We start from the raw sequence: 23,986 nt of genomic DNA, 5'->3' as shown, positions 1-23,986 counted from the left end.
TTCAGTGCATTTAGCCCAGGAAGCAAAGATTCTCATAAATAATTTTAGGAAACCATTCCCTATACTGTTATATTTAGGATTTTTTCTGGTAATCTGTATTTTCTTTGTTGCCTCTTTCTTTAGAAGTCCAGAGTGAAGTCTGGTGAAAGGAGAGGTGGGGAAGTTTGGAAGAGTTAAGAGAATGGATATGGTAAAATGCCTTCAGAAAGTCTGCATGGCAGCAGGAATCCCCATTTTTAAGGATCATTAAAGGTGGGCGTGGGTCTAACCCTTCTGTAGATGGTCACCATTATCTTGGCTGTGTCATCCTGGTACATCTTTAGGGACCAAAACTCAGGGGTGGGGCGGGACAGATGATGGAGGCAGAGCCAGGGTGGTTCTGTGTCTGCTGGGGGTGGGAGCTTTGGGGGGCCCGTTCTGCAAGTGAGGAAAAAAAAACTAAAATCGAATGAGCAGGGAGGTGTGGGGCAGGGATGGGAACCCTCAGAGGGGTGGTGTGGGCCCAGGTGCCTCTGGAAGCGGGATCGGGCCCGGGGGATTTCAGCAGGAGCGGGAACAGGGCTGGGGTGGGGGGGAAAGGGGAACCCAGGGAACGGGGGAAGGGGATTGGGGTATCGGGAATGGGGGCGATTCCCAGGAGCAGGATGATCCCGGGGGCTTGGAAGGGAAAACCCCCCGGTGGGGTGGACCCTACCTGCGCCCGGTGCGGACCGGTGGGTGCGGATCCGGTGCGGTCCCGGCCGCGTCCCTTGCTTGCCATGGAGACGGGGGCGGGACGGGGCGGTCCCGGGCTGGTCCCGCCCGGTCGGAGCCGGAAAAGCAGAGCCCAGCACCCGCAATTCGGTTCTGGTTCACCGCCAAGGGTCCCGCACGTCGGGCAGGAGGATGCGCGGAACCCCCCCCGGTCTCGGTGGGTCCCAGGTCCGAGTTCTGCCGGTGCCCCCCAAAGCCCCAGCGCAGCGACCGCGCAACGACCTCCCCCAGAAGTGTAAATTTATTGCTTAAAACTAAAAATCCCGTCTTTAATGTTCAGGTAACATTTGGTAAATCATTAACGCTCATTTCACAGCTAAATGCAACAGCCTCGGGGAACACAGGAGATTGGCTACTGGAAGCTTTTAATATTCAGTGCAAAACCAAGTCCTTTACAGAAATCCTTGTTGCATTCACATTTTACCTATTCGAGGTCTGGTAAACAGGCAAAATTCCTGTGCTAATCCTGTTGATATGCAGAGCATTTGGTTATCTCAAGATACCCTGCACTTCAGAAACAACACCCAGCACAGGCTGCATGTGGCAGCTGGAGCTCCAGAGGGAACAGGAGATAAATGATCATCCCAGGCTTTGAAGCACTCATTAAAATATGGTTTCTACTATAGCTCCCATTCTCTCAGACTACAAAGGGGGTGATGCACAGATCTACAGAACTCAGTGACATGGTTAAGTGGAAGCAAGTTCCTCGGAGCCAAGCCCAGTCCTTGCTATGTCTGTGGTCAAACTGGTTTAACTTGATGGATGTGCAAACTTCCACTGCCCTGGGCCCAGCAGCTTGACCTTAGTGCCTGTGCAGCTTTCTGTCCTCCTGGGTGAGGGAAACTTCAGTACCACTGCAACCCCAGGCTGTTTCACTTACACTGTTTTTAAAAAAAATTACCTGTTAGACTCTGCACCCTCTAGAAAAATCCCCTGAACTAAAACCCAGACTTAATAATGTTTCCAAATAATCCAATTTCTTCCTGTGATGTGCAGGACTTGACTGGAACTGAAGCCAGTGCCTGTTTTCTGGTTCTTGTACAGCAAATCAGTGCAAGAAGGCACAGAGCTGCTGACCAGCATCAAGCAGATCTGGAGCTGTGCCTCTGGCTTCCCCTGAAGCTGGATTAGCAGGACCTGCTGCTGGAGTGTCACTTGCCTCCCTTCTTGAAAGTAAATCCTGTGCCCATTCAACCCCCCTCAGTCTAAAAGGCAGGTTTCATGCTGGGCATGGAGTGCAGAAAGGAACATGGAAGAGCAGGAACAGAAACCCTTGGCACTCAGGCACTTCCAGCAACTTCATGCTATATGCATTATAAATGAGGGGTTTGCTGCTGTACACCTTACAATAGCCCTATTGAGGTCAGCATGGGCAAAAAAACCCCTTTTCAGGTAGAAAATGATACTGTATCCATTACTAAAAAAGGGCCTTCTCCTGCAAGCATGACTCTAGCCTTACAACAGCCCTGCTGACCTACCAGACAGCAGGGGCAATAAGGTAGGAAAACTGTAGGATTGGTCCTGAAAACACTTCCATCTTAGCCCAAACACTGCCCTTCCCAGCTTTATTTTTTTGTCACGAGCAGGAGCTCCTTCATGCTTTTTACATTTTGCTGATCCAGAATATGCAAAGTGTTTATAAAACGCAGCAGCATGTCCAGGTTGTACCACAAACTATGTTTTGCTATGCAGACCACTGCTTAGGAACAGAATGTGCCAAGCATTGACTCGGTGTCTGAAGTTTCTGCTTGGGAGCAACTCTCAGTGCTGCCATACTGCATCATTAACAGAATTTTCAATCCATAAAGTAATTCTCAGAGATGTACCTGGGAGTGCTAGCAGCAAATACCACATGTGCTCTGTGTAACTGGGGTTTATAACTAAAACTGACAGCCTGAAAGAAGAAAACTGGCAGCATGAATAAGAGAAAAATGGAGGAAAAGTCTGAAGCCCTCTCTAAAGTTGCCCAATGTTCATTCCCAGGATCTCAGAAGTGCAGAGAGCTGCTGTACTCTAAGGTCTGGAAAACTTCCCTAAATCTAGTCAGTGGCTTTCAAATGGCTGCCTCACAGCTGGACAGCAAATATTCCTTGTTTCATTTCAGACCCAAGGGCTCACAACTCAGTTCTGTACATGTTGGGATAAGGATGCAGCTCTGCACAGCCCTTCAGTGAAAGAAATTGTCCTACACCCCTCAGTTAATTCTGCACTTCTGGCCTTGGTTTTGGTGTGATGTGATAGTTACAGAACACTGGGTTTTGGGGAAAGGGGATGCACATAGTGTGTGACTGCAGCTCCAGTGGCAGGGGCTGGAGGGAGACACTAAACAGATCCTGTTATAGGTTTCATGCCATTTCTTCAGGGTATCATTCTGCACATTGCAGAGTTTTCTCAGCATCGACACAAAATCCTGTGGCAACACCTCCCTTGTCCCAGGATTGAATCCTGTGTGCCATGTTCCCAAATTCCTCTGCAGAGCAGCACTCATCTGCTCCTGTCCCACAGCAGGAACCTCCTCCCTGCAGCCCTGAGCTCTGGTTTAGCCTTCCTAAGCAAAGGAGCAGGTCTGTCTTCTCACAGTGCTGAGAGGAGACTGATTGCCAGCTTCAGAGGCAACTCTTCCAAGGTGAAGAGGTGTTTCTTGTCAGCAGAATCAGCTGGGAAAATACTCATCCTGAGAACCAGAGCATGTCTGTGTCCTCTGAAGGGAAATGCAGGTGCAGACACAGCCTGTCTGCACTTTCTCAGGGAGCTTTGATGTGTCCAGGAGGTTGGCATCTCTGAGTCTGTGAAATCCTTTTGGTGACAAAGGAGGAGAGGGCCATCAAGCCTTTTGTTGTTGTTTTTTTTATACCAGAGTCCCATTCTTGCTGTCATATTTCAGCCTGGGCCGGGGGAAGTTGAGGGTTGCATACTCTGTGGCATTCTGCATCTGTAAATTCTTCACCTCTGCTGCCGAGCGCTCCCGGAGCGTGGTGAACACCTGGATGTCTGCATAGTGAATGCTCTCGTCCTGCTGCACACCCTTGGCTTTACTCACAGTGGCATAGAGAGGAAATTCTGGGACATCTTCCTGCGTTGGAACCTTTGGGAAGAAAGAGCTTTGGGAAGTCAGCTCCTACACATCTTTCCCCCATCCATCTCTCTGACATCTCAGACATTTCATCCTGCTGCTCTCTCTGCTCCAGAGGGATGCAAAATGGGCCCCACTGCTCCCACAGCCATTAACATCTAAACAGGATGAGATGATTCACAGCTGCCCCACGTCCTCCCAACCCATCTAGCCTAGGAAGTGTTGGTAAGCTCTGTCTTCTCCATATACAGTTAGGAAAACAACTCTGGGAAGCTGTTTACCTTCCTGTCAGGCTGATGCTGTTGGCTCTTCTGTCTCAGATCAGTTCCTGAAAAAGAAACACCAACAGAGGAGGTTAACAAAAACGTTTGCTGTTCCACCTTTGAACACAGAAATGCAGTGTCTGGCTCATGGGCTTTCCCCACTGGGCACAAATAAAATTTTCACTTCATCTGTCACCCTCAACCTTAATGCTGTCTCTGATGCCTGCCTCGAAGAAGAAAGCTTGGGCTTGTTTCTTTGGAAAAAAAAATAAAAAGTTTCCCAGATTTCCCAGATGACAACATGCTGTGGACCACAATGTTCTTGGCAGAATCTAGGAGGACAGACACAGCACAGAGAGCTTCCTTGTCAGGCCCTTGGAGAAGTCAGATCCAGTTTTAATTTTGTTATTTCCTTTATTGCCTCAAGCCCTTATTTTGCCCAGCCACAGGATAAAATTGGGCTCCTTAGAGACTACACTTCATTCTGAGGGACTGATGTCAGAACTTGGATGCACCTTCTGCTATGCTACCAATCCAGAGTACTCACATGTGATTCGATGTGATACTCTGCTGTTTTAAAGAGATGCTGGAGCCCCTTCCTTCCCCCTTGCCAAGTGCCATGGCACATCACACCCCTTGCTTTAAGTTTTAAAGCATTTAAAACTTAAAAAAAAACCAACTTACAACTTATTTAAGTTTTAAATCTTGCTTCTTACTCCTACCAGACTTCTCCTGAGGAAGGTTGGGTGCATAAGAGTATGGGGAGGGACCTCAGCCTCAGGTACCAATTCACAGTCAGGACTAATGTCAACTAACCAGGGGCTCTATCATCCCACCCCTTCTTGTCCTCTAAATCATTGTCACAAATCCTTACCTTGCTTTTCTGTCTTTCTTTTAAAAGGTGAAGGGCAATGCCTGGAATTAGAGAGAGATGTTAGCCCAAATAATCCCCCAATCTCTCCTTCCATGACATCCAAACCCATCTGTGGGTAATGAGAGAAGCCCAAGAATTGTCTCAGACCTATTAAGCCAAGCCAGAACCTCAGCAACCCTTGCATTAAGAAGTTCCAAAGGGGAGATGTGGAGATGGATTTCCTTCTTCTGACACACCTCCCATACCCCCCAAAACACCCCCAAATCTCCCTGCCTTTCAGCCCTGCCTGCCTGCCCAATATGCAGAGTGAATCAGCACAGATTTCACTGTGGGTTTGCAGTTCCACAGCTGTGTGATCAAGGATTTAAGGTGCAGAGCATGCTCTCAGCTGGCATGGAACCCTTCACTTAAAACCAGTTGTTCTGATAGCCCCATACCCCACTCTTTGCACCCCTTGCTCAAGAAGCAGCTGTGCACAGACCTGGTGCCAGTTTCATGTTTCAGACAGTTTTCCTGGTCTCAGTTTGCCACTTAAGTCACAAGCAAAGCAAACAAGTTATGCACTTAATGTCAGCCAAGGCAAACCCTTGTCTCAGTGTACCTGTGTGACAAGCCAAATACAGCTATTTTCCAGACATGGTATGAGCAGGAGCCAAATTCATTCCAGCTGTAACTACAGAGCTAGGAGCTGAACGTCTGCAGGCTGGTGCTGGCAGGGGACTGTGGGTTTGTCTGGCAGAGCTGGGATGTGTCACATTCTAGGCAGGAAATGTTCTCATTGCATCACACTTGGAGGGATGGAGGAGAGCAGGTGCCAGCCCTTGTATGGGTGCTCCTCAGTGTGCATGTCAGGGGGGTTTTGACCAACAAATGTGCAGCTGAGGGTCACAGAGGGGCCTGTGTACCTGCTGCAGCAGCTGAAAGTGGGCAGCAGCACTTTCAGTGTGGCCTCAGAGTTACCAGATGGTTCCAAACAAGAATTATATATCCTGCAGTGTGTGCACGTGCCAGACCATCCTTCCACAGGCAGGAACAATGCAGGGTCTGAAGCAAAGCTCTGCCTTTGGCTGCCTTTTAGAGGCAGTTTCAACAGGAGGGTAAGCAGAGCAGAGTGTGCAGTAATGCCTTGGGCACTCTAACGGCAAAACAAAACAAAACAAAACAAAGCTTCAGTGCAGCCAGAGAACTTGGAGACCTTCAAAATAGTCAGTAATGATTAACCAGACTTGCTAGACCTGGGGAATTCAAAGGCAGCTTTGAGGAAGGCAAGGTGGCCCTGTGCCTGTCCCAAAGGATCTAACACTGCTCCTCATGTCCCTGGTGTGCTGCCCCCGGGGGCACAGGGACACCCACCCCTTTCCTAGGAGACAGGCTGCAGTATCAGCTTTCCTCACTCATCTTCCTTGTTTTGGTTGCCTTTCTTTGTAGAAAGAGCCTTAGCAGGCAGTGTGTGGGCTGGAGCTATTCTGAGGCTGTCTGCAGGGTAATCCCAGCCAGGCAGGAGATGGCATCTCCCAGCCTCAGATCTCTCTCTGGTAATTAGAATGGATGCCACAAAGGAAACAGGAGCAGAGCAAACCTCTCCCCTCTTCCCAAAACCAGGTCAAACATGTTGTAACCAACACACAGCCTGCTCCAAGCACGTTGTATTCTTCATGACAGCACACACGGCCCTGCTCCTGCACTGCTTTTTCCCTTTTCCCTGGGTCAATGCCTACCTGATTGCTGTCCTACACAATCCTGCTCCACTGTAAGTTCTGTATAAATTCCTAAATTTTGGCATCTTTTGCTCTCCATGCACACTGGAGGCCCCAAGTGGTGAGAATACCTGGGGCCCACCCTCCTGACAGAGCTACCCAGACCTCACCACACACTTTCCTTCATCAGGAACTTTCTTCAGTGGATAAATTTGCTGTCATGGCTTTTCTTTTAATATTTGCAGTTCCTTTTTCCTAAATCCCCAACTCCTCTGTGCTCCATCCAGCTCAGGGCTCAGGTTGGGAGGATGTCCTGACCTCCTGCTCTGCTCCAGCCACCAGGTGATGCTGTCCCTCTTGTAACTGCTCAAAAGCTCCCAGGAATTTCTACTACTTTCAACGAATGCAGCGTCGGAGAGAATGTCCTCGATACTTCATCTGGCATTCATGTACCACCTCAGAACTGAAAATACTTCCACTTGGCACCGAGTAATGCTCACTGTGCCCTTCTTCTGTAAGCAGGAGCTCCAGGGCACAACACGAGCCAGAAGGGATTAAACTCTCATCCTCCCCACCCAGCGAGAAAGAGCAACACGGTGTGGAAAACCTACCCAGGATTTCCCAAGCACAGACAGAGCCCAGAGAGATGCAGGGAGAGGGCTGGAGAAGCCCAGAGCAGGACAGGGCAGGTGACCCAGGGTGACTCGGGGGGTCCCTCCTCGCAGCACCCCAAGGGGACACCTCAGGGGGTGCAACCGGGCCGGAGATCACTGGGGCGAGGACCGGGACTTGAACCAGATCCTTCCTAAGAACTGAGCTATTCTCAGCTGCTGGCTGAGAACCCAAGCTGCCAGTCCCGGGGAATGCCACAGACGTGAGGGACAAAACCCCTTCGGCTCCTTCCACCCCGGCACCCAGGGGCTGCCCCGCACCGCCCCGCACCGCTCCCCGCCTCCCGGTTTCCCTGTGAGCTGGCAAGGTGCGGGGCTGAGAGCCAAGCGGGAGCCCTGGCAAGCCCAACACAAGGAAGCAAAGCCTGCCAAGTCCACCCAAAGTTGGCTCCCGGGCTGCCCGGACCTCGGGCTGCCGTCCCGCACCTTCCCGCAGCCCCACTCACCAGGGTCTCCCGCAGCTCCAGAGGTTGCCCATGGCGCTCCCTCGCCCATGGAGAAGAAGCCTTCTGTGGACAGAGAGATCTTGTATTTCCTGGTTCCTGCTCGGCCCCTGGCTATTCCCAGGGAGTGTCTGGCAGTGTCAGGTTTCTCCCCATCGCGGCACCGCCGCTTTGCCGGCCCCGGGCGTCCCCTCAGCCCCGGGGGTTCTCTTTGCCCCCTTCGCCTCTTGCTGGCCAGGAAGAAGTGGGTAATGTGTGAGCACGCCTCCAGGCCACAGCCCTGGGGTTAAAATTCTGCTTTCTGGTTTGTGCAGTGGATGTCCCTCTGCTATCCTCCTCTCCCACCAGCGCCATCCTGCTGAAGGCAGCAGTGATGCAAAAGAGGAGAGGAGGGACTTGCCATCTTCCTCAGCACCAGGGTGGGAAACTTCAGTGCTCTCCTTGCTGCTCATCTCTGCATCCCAAGCAGGATGTCAGGAAAATAACGTGGCACAGGCTGGCACAGAGTGGGAAAGCAAACATCTTCTTGGAAGGCAGGTGATGCCCCCGAGAAGCTGGGACCTGGCTCTCAGCTCAGCTCCAGTGCTGCTGCTCCTGCTGCAGGCAGTAAGGTATCTGTAACCTCAGGGACATTACTGGGAATCCAATTTTTTTATGTAGCCACTTAGATGAAGGTAGCTCTTAGGGATTTGTGCTCTTGGGGATCGTCCTAGCCCCCTTTGCAAGCAGGCAATAATTTATACCTTCCCATGAAGGACTTGCATCATTAAAGGCTTGAAATACAGCTCCTAGGCTCTTCCTTTGTCTAACAGGAACATTATTGTGCATTTTACCTCTGTATCACTGCTGAGACTGTGCCTGGTCATTCCTGGACTGAATGACAGGCAGCTCATCTCTGGCAGCTGATACTCAGTGGTGAAAGATACTGTGTTGAAGTAGTCCTTGAGTGGAAACTGCCCCACAGCCTTGATTTGCCAGTCAGCCCCAGTTCAGTGTGGGACTGAATGCCTCGCGTGCTGACAAGTGGCTAAGTTTTGATTCACCCTCCTGATGGATTATCTCAGAACTGGCTGTATTCCCCTACTCCAGCTGGACCCATACTCTCAGCCAGGCTTACAACTTCATTGATCATCTGCCCAAGGGCAGAACAAAGCTTGTACCTGTCCAGAAGGAGGAAGGAAGTAGGTAGGAAGAGGAAGGAAGAGAAGGGTTTTTGCTTTGGAAGGATCACAGGGTACAGCTGCTCTCTTAGCTCAGTCCTGGATGAGCTGCACTGTGTCCCACAGAGCCTGTGTCTTGCTCCAAAACTGCTCTTCTTCTTGTGGCTGGAGCAGCTGCACATCTCAGCCTGTACCACAGCAACCAGGGGGAATTTAAGATAGAATTTCTGCAGGCAGATAAGATTCAGTCCTGTTCAGAACAGGAAGATGTTCTCAGGGTGGTCTCAGGAGTCTGTCCCTTGCTTGGGAAGTTGCAGGCTCTGTGCCTCTGGGTTTGCCACAGACACTGTTGATTCAGTGAGCCCATGTCTGCTTTGAATTCTGGAATAACATCTGCTCTGCTGCTTTGTGGAGAATTTAAAAAAAAAAAAAAAAAAGTCTGGGAGCCTCTTCCCATCAGCTCCTTTCACAAATACTGGAGCTGCTGGTTTGAGCTCCACCAGAGAAACAGAAAGGCATCAAAAACATTGGCAGAGCTGGAGAGCATTTGGCTGCCAGGCTGCATTCCCTCCTCAGTCTGTGTCTGCAGGGCTAACAGAGAGCATGGCTTCCAGCACTCCTGCTCAGCAGAATGATCAGCTTGTTTTGTGCAAAGCCTGCCAGGGTGTAGAGCAACAGTCCAGGGGCTCACAGCAGGCAGTACCAGCTCCTCTCCCTCCATCACTGCTGGGGCAGCTGGCTTCATGTCCTCAGGGACATTGTTTGAGTAACAAGCTGGGCAACTGGCACAGGATGAGCCTGCAAGTGCCCAGCTGGAGAGAACAAACTCATTGGAGAGCAAAGTCAGAGCTAATAATGTAAGTCAGAGGCAGAACAGGACTGTGTGGTGACTGCTGATGCTGTGCATTTCTACTGCAATGGTGTCAGGGTGCCTCTGGCTGGGCCCACACTCTTAGAGGTTGGGTACAGGCTCACAAAAAGCTGGCACTGTCTATAAAAAATGAAGGAGAGGGAGGTCTGAACTGTTCTGGGCACTTTTGTCTCAGAATCTCCTCCCTATACAACCCCAGCCCTGGCCACGTGTTGTTTTCAGCAGCCCACAGCCCTTGAATTGCAGAGTCGGAGCAGGGCCAGGTGGGATTTCATGCTCCAGCATGTGCCACGTCTGAATTAGATGTGTAGGAGCACTTCTTCAGCCAGCCACCCTTTGCCCAGCTTGTTGGTCATGTCCTGGGCATCCTCCCTGTTCCCAGAAGTTTATCCTAGTGCCAGGAGGACTGCAGTGAGGGAGGGTCCATCAATACCTCTTAGCAGCACAGGAGATGCCAGCTCAGAGACAGAGAAAACCATTTTGTAGCTGCTGCTCTGAAGTGGCTGTGACTTTAAGGAATACTTTCAGGGCAGGAAACTGCAGAAATGATGCTGATGCCTGAGCCCACACACAGACACATGACACATCCTCCACGCAGTGTTTTGTGGCACAAATAGGTCTCAGGAGGGTGCTGCTGCAAATGGGATGTGCTGGGCACCAGATGCAGTGCTTAAGGCTGATGTGGCAGGCACTGAGGAGCAGGGAGGTTCAGAGCAGTTAAGGACTGGGTTACTCCTGCCCTTATAAGCAGCTGCTTCAGGTGAAAGTCACTAGCCCAGAATATCTCTGGATAACTACTAATAACTTAGACAAAACCTGTTGTAAAAGTGATTTTTTTTATTTTGACAGCATCAGAAATATTGACTGGCAGCAGCATATCTGGTCCTACTCCATGAGTAAGGACATCCCTCAGCAGTACAAACTGTGAGTGGGGTGATCAGGTCTGCAGCAGGGGGGATGGAGGCTCAGCCATCCTCCCACTTGCTCTCCCAAGGCTGCCAGCCAGGGCTGCTCTTAATTTGACTCTGATCCTTGTTGCTGGCAGGGGCTCTGGGAAGTAGAAAATAGCTGCTCAGTGGTCTGGCTGCCACTTTTGCCTGTCTGGAGTGAAAGAGCAGCCTTCCAGCAGTGTTTCAGCAGCAGAGGAGGTGTCCTGCATGGGACAGGCTCTGGAGCAGAGCATTGGAATGGGCTGCCCAGGGAGGGGGTGGATTCTCCATCCCTGGAGGTTTTTAAGAAGAGACTGAATGTGGCCATGGGCTGGGAACCACGGGGGGAGTAGATCAAGGGTTGGATTTGATGCTCCCAGAGATCCTTTCCAACCCGGATGGTTCTGGGATTCTGTGATTTCTGACCTGATGTGTTCAGAGGCAGAGTGCAGGAGCCTGCCTGTCACCTTCCAGCAGGGAGAGGGAGAAGCCCATGGAACCTCCTCTTTCCTCTGTGGGAGGGCTGAACTGAGACAGGACAGGGACCCCCATATTTGGCCAGTGACACAGCATTTTGGCTTCTTAATTGGCCCTCAGAAGACAAGGATTGGAACTGGCAGCTGCCGAGCAGTCGGGGCCGTCCAGGGCAGCAGCTGCCACTGCCAGCAGCACACACGATCCCTGAGCTGATATCACAAGACTACAGAGGTATTTCTTATGTAGCATAAAGGGGCCACATTCATCCCTCCTGTGACTCTGCAGAGAGGGCTGCAATGCCAAAAAGAGAGCCTTTCCCTGCAGCTTTTTGGGGTTCAGTCCCCTCACAAAGGCTGAAAAGGTCTGTGTGTGAACACAGCTGATTTCCCATAAAGTAGAGGGGTGAAGCAAGCAGGGGCGGTGTCTTGGCATTTGTTCACTTGAGCTGACTCCACCTCCAGGTCTGGAAATGCATAGTGAAGCCTCCATGAAGGATGCTCTGCACTCTGGGGTCCCTGTGACAGCAAGCAGCTCCAGCTGCACCTGAGCCAGGAGGACAAATCTCAGAGGTCAGCCTGGCTGCCCCATGGACAGAGTCCCTCCAAGTCCCTGCTGATGTCATCTCCAGAGATGAGCTCAGGGTGAACTCTCTGCTCCTGGCATCTGGAGCAGCTAAGGCACTGTCCACCCTTCCTGCAACATGAATCCAAGGCATACGAGAGAAAAGCAGGGGCAGATTTATTCCTCTTTCCTTCTGACTTTCACAGCCCAACAAGCACCTTCCAGGACACCAAAGGCAGCTACCAGCCCAGAACCAAGGCACTGGAAAAACTTCTTCCCTCTTCCCACAGCCCTCTGAGACACAGCCTCACAGTTTAGTGTAAGAGTGACCTTTGCCATTTGGGCTGAGAGAAGAGCAGCCTGCATGGTGCTCAGTGAGCCCCTGGCCTGGGAGAAAACTAACATTACAATCCCTCACACTAACACTTCAGTCCCCCTCTGTTTGGTTTGGGTTTTTTTAAGTTCCAAATCCCTTTTCCCAGCCATCAGCAAAAGCCTGGCAAATACCTGGCTGCATCACAGCCCTGCTAAAACTGATGATGAAAAATAGGGATCAGGTACCATGCATTCTCCATCCCTCTCCCCCCTCCCTCCCTGCTGAAGCCCAAATGGGAGCCTTTAGGGCTTTTCCTTCCCTTTTCCTTCCCCAGACTGTTCTTCTTTCCCCGCTGGCTGCTCCTCTCGGGTGATCTTCACCTCGTTGATTTTGGCCTTCACTTCCTTCCCCGTCCGAGGAGCCACGATGCTTAAGATACCATCGTGGGACAAAGTGGCTTTCACCAGCAAGGGGTCCACATCCAAAGGGAGGATGTAGGTCCTGGTGAACTCTCGGGAGATGAAGCCATGGCGATCAAGCTTCTGTGGGTGCTGTCCCATCACCTGCAGCAGATTGTCCACAGTCCGGACAGTGAGCTCATCCGGCAGGAAGTGGCAGACATCCAGGAACACCTGGAATTTGTGCTCGTTGAGGTTGACCTCAGAGATGCCTCTGTCCAGCTGCTTGTTGATCCGGGGCCTGATGTAGTAGCCGTGGTAGAGGGCAGGGGCTAAAATCTCACATGGGGACAGACCTGAAAATGAGACTCGGTGAGGAGTGTGGGGTTTGCAGGGGGAGGAGCTGGAAATGGGTGGTGGGAAGCAGACAGGGAGGGTTGGCAGGTGATGGATGGAGCCTGGCAAACACCTCGGGTTTGCCACAACATCAGCACAGGGATGGAGTCTCTTGCATTTCCCACATTTGTGTCCCCAAAGCAGACACAGAAGCAGATCCCTGCTCCCCACCTCACAGCCAGCACCTGCCAGCAAGCCACGGGCTGGCATCCAGCTTTAGCATCTCTGCTGGGTGGACACTCTGCTGTGCAAAGCCCACAGCCAGGGATGGGCATGGAAAGTGCTGATGAGGAAGAAACTGCCCTGAAGAACTAAAGGCCTTTTGTGTGCCATTGTCCAGGGGGCTTTCCTTGGAGCTTTTTGCCTTTTCACGCTGCAGTGCTGGTGCTGAATGGTTCTGCTGCTGCCCACATTCCTTCCCCTCTGCCAGCCACTGCCTGGCTTTGTGCTGAACACCCCAGCTCAGCTTTTCCCCACAGCCTTTGGCTAAAAAAACTCTCTGCTCCCACCCTGGAGCATTTTGCTCCACGTTTGCACAGCATCATGAATGCCACACACTGGGGGAGAGACAGCAGTGGGCATGGATGGAGGAAGTGGACCTAAAGAAAGAGACCCCAGCTATGAATCCCTGGATAAACCCCCCCTTGATGCAGCCTGTGTCCTTATGCTCCAGATTTCTTGGAGCAGATTTCTGGAGCTGAGTCTCCCCGGGGATACTTCACACCAAACCCTCCTGCACCAGAGGGGAGAAAGGTGCTGGGGGAATCCCATCTCCTTTCTTACCTTCTCCAAAGTTCTGGTCGTAGATCTTGCTGGGATTGGCAAACTCATACTCGGAGCTCATGGGGTGGGCATGGGGGACAGTCCGTGCAGCCATGGTGTGTCTGGGGAGGGGACCTTCCAAAGCTCCCACTGCCTCTGGGAGCCAAGGCTGCAAGGTTTTCATTGGGCAGATTCCACAGGGAGGAGTGTGTGATAAAAAGAGGGACTAAAATAGCCACATGCACAGGCCCCAGGGTGCCTGGCCAGGGAAGCTTCTCCTCACATTCCAGCAGGGAGTGCAAGCACTGCCCGCAGCCAGGGACGCTCCGGGAAAATCCAGCACCTCCTCCCGGTCCCTGAGATCCCCTCTGGGTCAGGGGGTGCAGGAGGCAGATGGGCAGCCAAGGAGAGCAGGAAGGCAGGGAGGTGAGGGAGGCTGGAGGAGGAGAAAGCAGTTTTATTGCCTTGGGAGGGGAGCAGTGCCCAGCTCAGCTCTTTGTACCCTGAAACCAGAGATTTCCTTGAGTCCACGTCCCCGTGGTGTCAGAGAGCAGGTGCACTGCTGCTGATGTCATGAGGACTGGAGCAGTTATTTATGGCCTGAGCTCTTGCACAGAGCAAATTCTGCACCCTATTCTTGCCTGAGAAGCTGAGAAGCTGAGAGACAAACCCTTTTGGTGTTAGCAGTAAGGATGATGAGCCTCTCACCTTGGGATTGCATTGGAGAGCCCTCAGAGGCACAAGGTGACTCTGGCCCTTTACAGAGAGCTGCTAGGCTGAAGCCATCATCATGATTTAGGTTCACAGGCAAGGCAGGAATTAAATGAGTGAATTAAAACCCATTAGGATCATAGCTGCAGGAAATCATCTTGCTGCAGGGGTAGCTTGCATCCCTGAGAAGGGACCTTGCAATGCAGCACCATGGGCATGGCAGTTCTATCCCTGCTCACAGCCCTCTGGAGCACTCCAAGGTCACACAAAGTGCTGGGATTCTCTGCTCTCTCCAGCACTGGTTTCTCCAGTGAGCAAAACAGGAGAGGTGTTGGGCTGAAGCACTGTGGAGGAAGCCATCCCTCACCCTCACCAAGGGAGGTGTGAGCCAGGGGGTTTGCTTCAGAACCACCCTGCAGGGGTGTCCAGCAAAGCCTCCCTGGGACCTTTCCAGCCCATGGACTACAGCAGGGCTGTGGCTTCCCTTCAGGAGGGGCAGAGCTCCTTCTCATCTGGTGGGTGATGCGGGGAGCTGAAGTCTCAGTGCTGGCAGTGGGAACAAGGGCCCCTTGTCATTTTCCCTTGTGAGCCCAAGATAGGAGCTGCATTGATGCTGCTGGCATCCAAAGCAGCTGGGAGCATCCACCCAGCCTGCCCGGGGCTCTGCAGATAAACAGCACGTGGGGGAACGGAGCGGGTGGCCCAGCACTTTGGCTCCTTGCTGCCCCATAAGCTCTTTTTCTTCTTCTCCCCTTCCCCCTCCTCCTCAGCAGTGTGTTCAGCTCCCCCAGACAGCACTGCCCCGGGGACCAGGGACAATAAAATCCCTGACACCAGTGTTGGAGAGGCCACGGGGGGGCATGGGGGTGGTGGGGATGGCCAGGCCAGTGGGTATAAAGCTGTCCCCTGCTCCCAGCACTGCAGCAGTCCTTTGCCAGGCTCCTCCAGCACGCTCCCATGGACATCACCATCCACAACCCCCTGGTGCGCAGACCCCTCCTCTCCTGGTTGTCTCCCAGCCGGATCTTTGACCAGATTTTCGGGGAGCATCTGCAGGAGTCAGAGCTGCTCCCTGCTTCCCCCTTCCTGATGAGATCCCCCCTCCTCCGGCTGCCCAGCTGGCTAGAGACAGGACTCTCTGAGGTAACCTTCCCTTCTTAATGCTCTTTGGTATCCCTGGGGACACATCCTGCTGGGTCTGGAGCTCAGGACCCCGGAGAACTGAGAGCTTGGAAGCTGCTTGTAGGTGCTCACCAGGAAGGGTCTTATGGGGAGAAGGTGCTGAGTTTGTGCCTCTGCCCCTCTGCCTCAGGCAAGAACCTCTGCTAATGATCTGTGAGTGTGAACAAATATTGCCCTGGTGCTGGGGAGAGATGCAGAGGGAGCTGTTTGTGTGCAGCTGAGCTGATGGAGGGAAGAAGGAAACCCAATTTCTCTGCCTGCTCCACAAAACTTTCAATCCCACTCCTTCCTGAGGTGCAAGCAGCAGCGGGCAGAGGGCAGGGGGATCCTCCTGCCAGGCAGGGTGGGAGCTCTTGGTTTCAGAGGAAAAAAGGGGTCTGTTTTTATTAAAGAGTCACTACTGACAAAAAAGCAGCATTTTAAGCAAGTTGTAGGACCCAAAGGATCACGGAGCAGCCATCTTCCTGCTCCAGGAGCTGAGCCAAGAGGCACACAGTTCTAACAGCCCTGTCTGCTCTGTGAGTCAACTCCTATTTAAAAGTAACTTGTAGAGCTATTCTAAGGCAAAGGACTGACAGGCAAATCTTTTCTTTTCTTTTATTTTTAATCTTTGCATAATGTTTCCCTTGATTTAGTGACCTGGGTCTGGCTGTCCACTGAAGCAGCCATATTAAGCATCACAGATAACAACATCTGACTGTCTCAATGGAGAAATCTTCACAATTAATCAAGAAGGAGGAAGAAGAAGCACTTAGACCCCCAGGTCAAACTGTGGAAACCAGTAAGCCTAGAGCTGGCACAGACACTCACACACACCCTTGCCAGAAGTGCAGCAGAAAGACAGAGAAAGGCAGCTCCTATAGCAAAGCCCCACAGACATGCCCACGACTTGCATCAAATGCAAATTCAGCCTCAGGAAGCAGCACAAAGCAGTATTTGTTAGGGGCAAGAAAGTGCAAAATGGAAGGGAAGGAGGTGAGATTAGCAGCAGGTGACTCAGCATCTCAAGAGAAGTCCTGCTGCTCAAATAAGAGGTGAGTAGTGAGGCAGTACTGCTTGCCAGTGACACGTTGTTTTGGTTATTAAAGAGTGAGGATGCAGGAAAAAGCCTGCAGATGAGCTGTGGCCAGCTGCACAGGGTTTCTTGAAAGACTGAAAAATCTGGTCACAGAAACTGGAAAACTCCAGACATTCTGTAAAAATAACTGGATGCAAAATCTATATGCCAACTAAAGAGTAGTTTTTAAATTCAGATTAAGAAAAACTCTTCTTCACTCCCAAGAAAAACATTCAACCCATCAGATTAAGAGAAAGCATCCACATTTTAGATACTACAGTGATGGACATTAATTTACAGGCCAGCAAGGGACAGAACCACCCATCCCAGTCCCAGCTGAAGACCAGACAGTGCCCGTGTAGATATCAGCTTGAGCATTAAACTGCTATACTGTGAGAGCCTTTTTAAGCTGAGCCCCTCACCTGCTCTTTCCTGAAATCACCTCCTTGTTTTGCAGATGAGACTGGAGAAGGACAAATTTTCTGTAAATCTTGATGTGAAGCATTTCTCTCCTGAGGAGCTCAAAGTGAAGGTTCTTGGGGACATGATAGAAATTCACGGGAAACACGAGGAGCGCCAGGTACTTCTGCTTTAACTGTGCACCTCAGAGTGCCAGCTTCACCTGTGCTTAAACAAGGAGACTGCAAAATAATCCTCTCCTCTGCTCATCTCAAATACTCCTCAATGGTTTTTATCAACCAGTCCTAATGGAAGATGCTCTGTGCAACCCCTGAGCTGATCCCAGACCGGGCAGCGCCAGGGGGGGGAGATTTACTGCTGATGTTACATGAACTGTGAGCTGAACTGGAAAATCATCTTTGAAATGGGCATTTCTGGGAAGAGGCCAGGAATGCAGGGAGGCATCCAGTAAGCTAACTGTTGTAATTAAACCACACAATCAGAGCATTGCTCTGTCCTGTTACCTCGTCCTGAAAAAGGCACATCCTGGCAGCTTGTAACCCTTAGATGTTGTGTTTTGCTGTCAGTCATCCCACTGCTTGCTGGCTCTAGAGCCCTGTGTGGCAACTGGGCAGAAAGGAGTCAAAAGCCATGTCCAAAGCTGTATGTGTGACAGGGTTTGACAGTCCCCATCTCCCTCCCACCTCCTTGCCAGAAGGAAATGAATCCCCGTGATGAAGTTCCTAAGTCACTGGAATTGTCAGCTCTAAGAGCTTCTGGAGCACAGATCTCAGTCAGGAATAGAGGATTACTGGTAGCTCCTGGAGGCCTGTAACCCTGACACAGCTTCTGCAAGTTTTTCTGAGTCAGGAAATAATCAAGCACCACAGCAGAGTTCAGCTCACTGGAAAGCTGGATATTATTAGAGGTCTGGAGCCCCTGAGGAACAGGGATGGTGGCACTGCAGGTAGCTTAGGGCTGCCAGCACCACCATGCAATGAGGTCAGTCTGCAGCTGTGTCTCACTTTGGCTCTTGAAAAAAGGGCAACTCATAATAAAAAACTCTTTGAACTTCCTGAAAGATTTCCCTTTGTGAGCCTGGAGCTTTCTGACTTCATGCAAAGGACCCATGGTTTAGGTGGAACCAACATTTCTAACCAGGGCTGTTCCTTCTCTTCTGCTTTTGAAGGATGAGCACGGCTTCATTGCCAGGGAGTTCAACAGGAAATACAGGATTCCAGATGATGTGGACCCTCTGACCATAACATCATCTCTCTCCCTGGATGGGGTCCTGACCGTGACTGCACCAAGGAAGCAAAGTGAGGTCTCTGAGCGCTCCATCCCCATCACCAGGGAAGAGAAACCTGCCCTTGGAGGAGCCCAGAGGAAGTAAGCTGCTATTTAAAGTCCCCCTGAGGGGCCATTGAAGAGCACTTTTCACCAGAAGCCAGCTTTACCAAATGGGTACTCTTATTATTTATGCTGAGTAAGTTTACTAACAAATAAACCATGAATAAGCAAGTCTGTATTTTTTTTTTTTTTTGAACACTGAGGATAGGGGAAGTGTTGTGAGTTGTGTAAGGTGCCTGGGCAAGGAAACATAGCTGGCATCACTCTTGCTTCCAGCTGGAGTGGCAGAAGTGCCCAGGAGAGCTTGTCTTGCTGTTCAGAAACACTTTGCTAATTTCACTCCATCTACTCCATTGCATTGCAAACATCTCCTTCCACGAACCCTCTTTCCTTCAGTGTTGCCAGAGGATTTCAGAGTGTTTCACAAGCAACAGAAAGGTTTCTCCAGTGGAGATTAGACTGGTAGAACAACTTCATGGCAGCCGAAACTCATTTGGAGTGCAGGCATGAGATAATAACTGAATGGAAGGCAACTGTATCTGAAATCTCGGAGTGACTCAGGTTGTGGGGAAGCTCACAGGTGCTGCAACCATCTCAGAGCAGTTCCAGATGAAAACTGCAGAGCTGCACTGAACACAGGTACACCCAGAGAGGAGAAAAACAGCTCCAAAATGTGCAAATCACATCCCTTTGAAACTGTAGTGTCAGTGCCCTTAAACAGTGAGCAGCATCTGACCTCCAGAGTATTAATCTGATTTATCCTAACACTGTTGAGAGGTACAAACCCCTGCCAAGTCCTTCTCAGGTGTCACTCATAGCACCTCTCTTCAAAGGAATGTGAGCATAAAGGAAAACCTGTATTACTGGAATGGAATTGCTAAAATTCACCCTCAAAAAGGGCAGAATGCTGCAGATCTGTCTCACAGATCACCAGACTCAGTTATGACCTGACCTATTTTCTATGTTCCTTACACCTACTAAGAGAAAAGTTCTCTGAGTGTTGGACACAAGCAAAGAAAACACCCTGTGGAGGTCTGCAGGCTCTGGTGTAGCAGGTCTGTGCAGCTGGGAGGAACAAAGGTTATTCCACTCAGGCTGGTGGCTCAGAAACCAATGAGGTTCTTGTTTGGATCCTAAAAACAAACCAGAACACACACAAAAAAATAAAAACAAAACAAAACCCCCAAACCAAACAAACAAAAAATAAAGCAAACAAAAAAGCTAACCAATCAACCAAAAAAACCCAAAAAACCCAAAACCAAAACCCAAAACACAAAAATGAAACAAACGAACCAACCAACCAAAGACCACACAAAAAACCTTAAGGAAGTAAGTGCAAAAACCTAAGTAAAAGTAAGGAAAAACACATCCAGAAAGGGAAACTCTAGGGCAGGGTTTTGTTAGGCTCAAAATCCGGAGTAAGAAACGGGGATTTGGGGTGAAAGCCCCTTGGGGATAATGAACAGGCTGATGTTAGCTGAACAGAACCTCCCGAAACGCAAACACCACTCCCTGGGCGACTTGAAATTCCTGGTCTGAGGTCCCGACGGCGCCGCTGAGGGGACCGGGAAGGTTCGGCTCGGTACCGGGAGCTGGCGAGAGCAGCAGAGACGTCATGAGAGGGGCAGAGACGTCATGAGAGGGGTAGAAAAGTCATAAGAGGGGCAGAAACGTCATGAGAGCGGCACAGACGTCATGAGGCAGCGCCGGGGACTGCCGAGCGCCCGGTGCCGGGTTCGGTGCGTCCATGGGTTCGGTGCGGCGCATCCTGCTGCTCGGGGAGGGCAACTTCTCCTTCGCCGCTTCCCTGTGCCAGGCCACGGGGACCCAGGTCGTGGCCACTTGTTACGAGAGCGAAGAGGAGGTGTCCGGGAGGGACGGAGCCCCCGAGAGCATCCGGAGGCTGCGGGAGAGAGGTGGGTCCGGGAGCCGGGGATGCTCGGCAGCGGGAAGAGGAGGAAAGTGGGAGTGGGGACCCTCGGGAAAAGCGATGGAGGAGGTGGGGACGGGGGGAAACGATGTCCCTAAGGCTCAGGCGGTATCTGTGACAGCTCTGCGGGGGGAGCAAGGCGGTACCGTCCGGGCAGCTCCGGTCCGGTGCAGCCCTTCACAGCTCCAGGCATCGCCGAAACCCGCTCTAGCTACGAGGAATTGGAATTGTCCCGTAGGCTAAACCAAATACTCAAAAATGGGGTCAAACTGAAGGAAGCATTTAGCTAGGAGTGGTCTTGGCACGGCAGGAAGCAGAGCCTCTGCTTCTGGTGCTCCTGATGCAGGAGGGTGGGAGGATGCTTAGCAGCTGCTGCTCTGATATGCTTGAAAATGGCCCAGAGGAGACCTTAATTCTACCTTCTTTAATATTTTCCATAATGATAAGCATCTGAGTCTTCACTTTCACTTGCTTTGAAAGGAGCTGAAGTTTTGTTTTCTGTGGACTGCACCAAGCTGAAGGACCATTTTTTACCAGAAAAGAGAGAATTTGATTCTATTTATTTCAACTTCCCCCACTGTGGGAGAAAGGCTGGGGTAGTGAAGAACAGGGAGCTTCTTGCCCACTTTTTCCACAGGTGAGTAACCCAGCAGTATTCCTCTGCTAGCTGGCTGCAGCAGGACAGATTTCTAGCTGTGTTACAGGTTGTTTTCTGGCACTGTAACATTTCTGTGTGTGCTAACAGGATTTTTCATGTTGCCTGGCTTTTCTTCCAGCTCTGCAGAAGTGCTGGCAGAGGAGGGAGAGGTCCATGTGGCTCTTTGCAATGGGCAAGGTGGGACTCCTGCTGATCAGCCAAGGAGAGAATGGCACAACAGCTGGCAAATAGTGGCAGTGGCAGCAGGAGCTGGATTTATCCTGAGCAGTGTTCATCCTTTTAAAGCAGAGAATATCCATGGTTATAAGTGTACAGGCTACAGGTAACCATCACATGGCAAAACTGAAAAGCTGATGTTCATGTTCTTATAATGCCTCACACTAGTATGTTCTCTTAGTGTATTTTTTGTTGGAGAGAGGAACTTGCTTTGATTTTCCTTAAAATATCTACAGTTCTTTTTGCCTGAAGCTGAATAGCCAAGGTTAAAATACAACCCAAAGAGTTATCTCTGTAATGTTTTCTTCTGACACAAAAAAACTAGGAAATGACCAGTGACTTCTTTGCTGTTGTGTGTTGTCAGAAGTCAAGATAAATCTTTCTGTGTAGAGGGTGCTTTGAACCACATCTTCACACGGAGCATGCCACGTCCACATTTCCAGCCTGTGATCTACAAGACAGAACTGGAAAGCCAAAATGTTTCTTTTCAAGTACCACAAATACTTGTGGATAAAATTAACAGGTAAGTTTTAAAACAAGTTTATGTTTGGCAATAACACACACCTTGCTCTCACTGGGAATGACTCTGACGTTGGTGCCAGCTAAAATGGAATTGCTTCACTCTGTCTCCTTTCCTGTTTATAGAATTTCCTTCTCCATTTCTTCTTCAAATCTGCCTCGCGTTGGCTTGTGGTTGTGGCCTACTGAAAAATAAATGTATAGAACAAAAAGAAACTTTGTGGTTGAGACCAAGCTGCTGTATACTTGCAGACACAAATAATGATGAAAACTAATCTGTTTTACTGTAACATGGAAGACCTTCAGAAGGTGTCTTGGTGTCTGTTAGCTAGGATAAGAAATGCTAACCTCTGAAGTGACCTGCTGCATACTTCAGAGAGTATCCAGATCTAGAATCATGTGAATCATTTCTGTAGTTTGGTAATGCCAGTGCTGAGTGGAAATGGTGCTGGCTGTTAAGTCCCATCCCACCCTTAAGGGCTGTTAAGTCCCATTCCTTTTTTACCAGCACAAGTACAGTTAATTCTTGATTGCAGCCTGGAGACAAACACCACTGTCCTGAAAACTGATTAAAGACTTGACTTGATCAGGGAGGTACCAGAAGCCAGCTTAATATCTGAGATTGTTTTGGCTAAATTGCTGCACTCAGATTAGGATCACAGGAAAGCATTTCAGTGAGATTTGGTCAGTGGTGTCTGTCATTGGCACTGTTCTTTTTTTTCACAGGGGGTTTCTAGAACCAAATTCAAACCATCCAGTACGGGCAGTAAAGGAGAAGCTGACTGCAGAGCTCAGCCAAGCCTTTCCTTTACACAATATGGACCACTGCCTCCCTCTGCTCCACCAAGGGCACATCAGTGATGTTTGTCACCCAAATATCTTCTGGATCATTCTGAGCCCAGAGGAGACTTTGATGACTGGAGAAATGTCGGATGGATTGGCAGATGCAGTTTCATTTTCCCATGTTGATTCTTGCAGGGACACAGATGAGAATGGCTGTGGGAATGTACAGGAGGGATGCCACATTCCCAAGCAGTATTATCTCAGACCTTCCCTTTTCCCTTGTGCTCAGGCAGCAATACAAAAAGGAGCCTTTGTCCCGGGAACACTTCATGTTCTTTCTGGCCCAGTTTTCAGGAAGTGCCTCATCACTCCTTACTCCATGCCTGTTTTTCATGAGATGGTTCTTGCATGTGCAGTTAAGAGGGGTACAGAGGACAGCTGTATCCAGATGTTGGTGAATAACATTAAAACCAGCATCCAGTCACTTCACCAGACTGTTTCGAGCTTTAAGCTGAGTCTCAGTCTTCAGGAAGCAACAAACTTGGAGATAACTGAGCTAAATGACTTTGCTGCTTTGGAATCACAGCTCAGTAAAATCCAGTACTGCATCTCCATGGATACCTCAGGCTCTTGTGAGAAGGGCTCCTGTGTGGGAGTTGTAAGGACAGCTCACTATGAACCAGTAAGCAGGGATGTGGTTGCTGTCTTTGTTTCACTGAATCTTGACCTCCTGGCCATGCTGATCTGTGGGATATCTGACTGGAGAATGCTCTGGACATCAGACACACGGTTCCTCCGCCAGTTCCCTAGAGGAGAGTTAAGGCTTTTCAAGAGTTTTTCTCTCTACCCCCCTCCCTACATTCATGATGTCAGCTTTTGGATTCCTGATGGGGAACGATTTGATGAAGTTGCTTTTCACACCATCGCTAGGCAGGTGTCAGGTGAAATGGTTGTTGCCATCCAGTTAATCGATAGCTTCCAGAAATCAGAGACTGGGCAGAAAAGCCTCTGCTACAGGCTGACCTATCAGTCCTGTGACCGGGCACTGAGTCGCCAGGAGGTGGCAGAGATGCAGCTGCTCTTCCGAAAGGAAATAAAGCACAGCCTGGGAGTGACGCTTCGGTAAAACACTGTATGTCCTGAGCGAGTTCTCCAGCGAGAGGGAAGGGCAAGGAAAAAAAAAAAATAGGGAAAGGAAAATAAGGGAAAGGGAAATGCAGATCAGAGCAGCAGATTTTGGGTGGAAACCACAACTTGCAGGGGATTTCTGTCCTCCTGCCTTTGCAGCAGCTGCTGCTGGAGGTGTGCAAGGAGCTAGAGGAGGAGGAGCAAAAGGAAGAAAAGGGAGAAAAGGAACCAAGAGGAAGAAGAAGGAAAAAGAAGAAAAGCATCCCCGGCCCTTCGAGGCTGCACCTCTGGAGCTGCCCCTTCCCCAGCTCCTTGGGGGGGGTGTCCCCAATAAAGTGCTTTCTGCAGCAGTGTGTTCCCCCCTTTCCTCTGCTCCCAACCCCCGGGAACTGGGGGGGATTTCCGAGCA

At 50.5% G+C, this 23,986-nt stretch overlaps 4 protein-coding genes across 5 annotated transcripts; 2 read left to right on the top strand and 2 right to left on the bottom strand.

Moving 5' to 3' along the window:
- Positions 1 to 3,595: 3,595 nt before the first annotated feature.
- C24H11orf52 (chromosome 24 C11orf52 homolog) lies at positions 3,596 to 8,077 on the bottom strand. Its single transcript, XM_008492418.2, has 4 exons — positions 7,778 to 8,077; positions 4,964 to 5,004; positions 4,108 to 4,154; positions 3,596 to 3,838 (listed from the first exon to the last, which is right to left on the bottom strand). The coding sequence occupies exons 1-4, from the start codon at positions 7,807 to 7,809 to the stop codon at positions 3,602 to 3,604; spliced, it is 357 nt and encodes a 118-aa protein (XP_008490640.1). The 5' UTR covers positions 7,810 to 8,077; the 3' UTR covers positions 3,596 to 3,601.
- Positions 8,078 to 11,925: 3,848 nt separating this feature from the next.
- Positions 11,926 to 14,041, bottom strand: HSPB2 (heat shock protein family B (small) member 2). Its single transcript, XM_008492419.2, has 2 exons — positions 13,666 to 14,041; positions 11,926 to 12,842 (listed from the first exon to the last, which is right to left on the bottom strand). Exons 1-2 carry the CDS (start codon positions 13,826 to 13,828, stop codon positions 12,391 to 12,393), a joined length of 615 nt encoding a protein of 204 aa, XP_008490641.2. The 5' UTR covers positions 13,829 to 14,041; the 3' UTR covers positions 11,926 to 12,390.
- Positions 14,042 to 15,287: 1,246 nt separating this feature from the next.
- Positions 15,288 to 18,512, top strand: CRYAB (crystallin alpha B). 2 transcript variants are annotated; one of them, XM_008492420.2, is made up of 3 exons: positions 15,288 to 15,498; positions 17,052 to 17,174; positions 18,183 to 18,512. In XM_008492420.2, exons 1-3 carry the CDS (start codon positions 15,313 to 15,315, stop codon positions 18,384 to 18,386), a joined length of 513 nt encoding a protein of 170 aa, XP_008490642.1. In that variant the 5' UTR covers positions 15,288 to 15,312; the 3' UTR covers positions 18,387 to 18,512. The 2 variants fall into 2 exon arrangements, with proteins under 2 accessions (XP_008490642.1, XP_030320803.1); XM_030464943.1 differs by lacking the exon at positions 15,288 to 15,498 and adding an exon at positions 16,248 to 16,318.
- Positions 18,513 to 20,029: 1,517 nt separating this feature from the next.
- FDXACB1 (ferredoxin-fold anticodon binding domain containing 1) lies at positions 20,030 to 23,622 on the top strand. Its single transcript, XM_008492421.2, has 5 exons — positions 20,030 to 20,259; positions 20,754 to 20,910; positions 21,050 to 21,253; positions 21,512 to 21,670; positions 22,393 to 23,622. Exons 1-5 carry the CDS (start codon positions 20,091 to 20,093, stop codon positions 23,573 to 23,575), a joined length of 1,872 nt encoding a protein of 623 aa, XP_008490643.2. The 5' UTR covers positions 20,030 to 20,090; the 3' UTR covers positions 23,576 to 23,622.
- The last annotated feature ends 364 nt before the right edge of the window (positions 23,623 to 23,986 follow it).

Source organism: Calypte anna, chromosome 24, assembly GCF_003957555.1.
Source record: "Calypte anna isolate BGI_N300 chromosome 24, bCalAnn1_v1.p, whole genome shotgun sequence".
In the NCBI taxonomy this organism is placed as follows: Eukaryota; Metazoa; Chordata; class Aves; order Apodiformes; family Trochilidae; genus Calypte; species Calypte anna.
The sequence above is the reverse complement of the archived record's forward strand: the minus strand, read 5'-3'. Positions and strand labels throughout refer to the sequence as shown.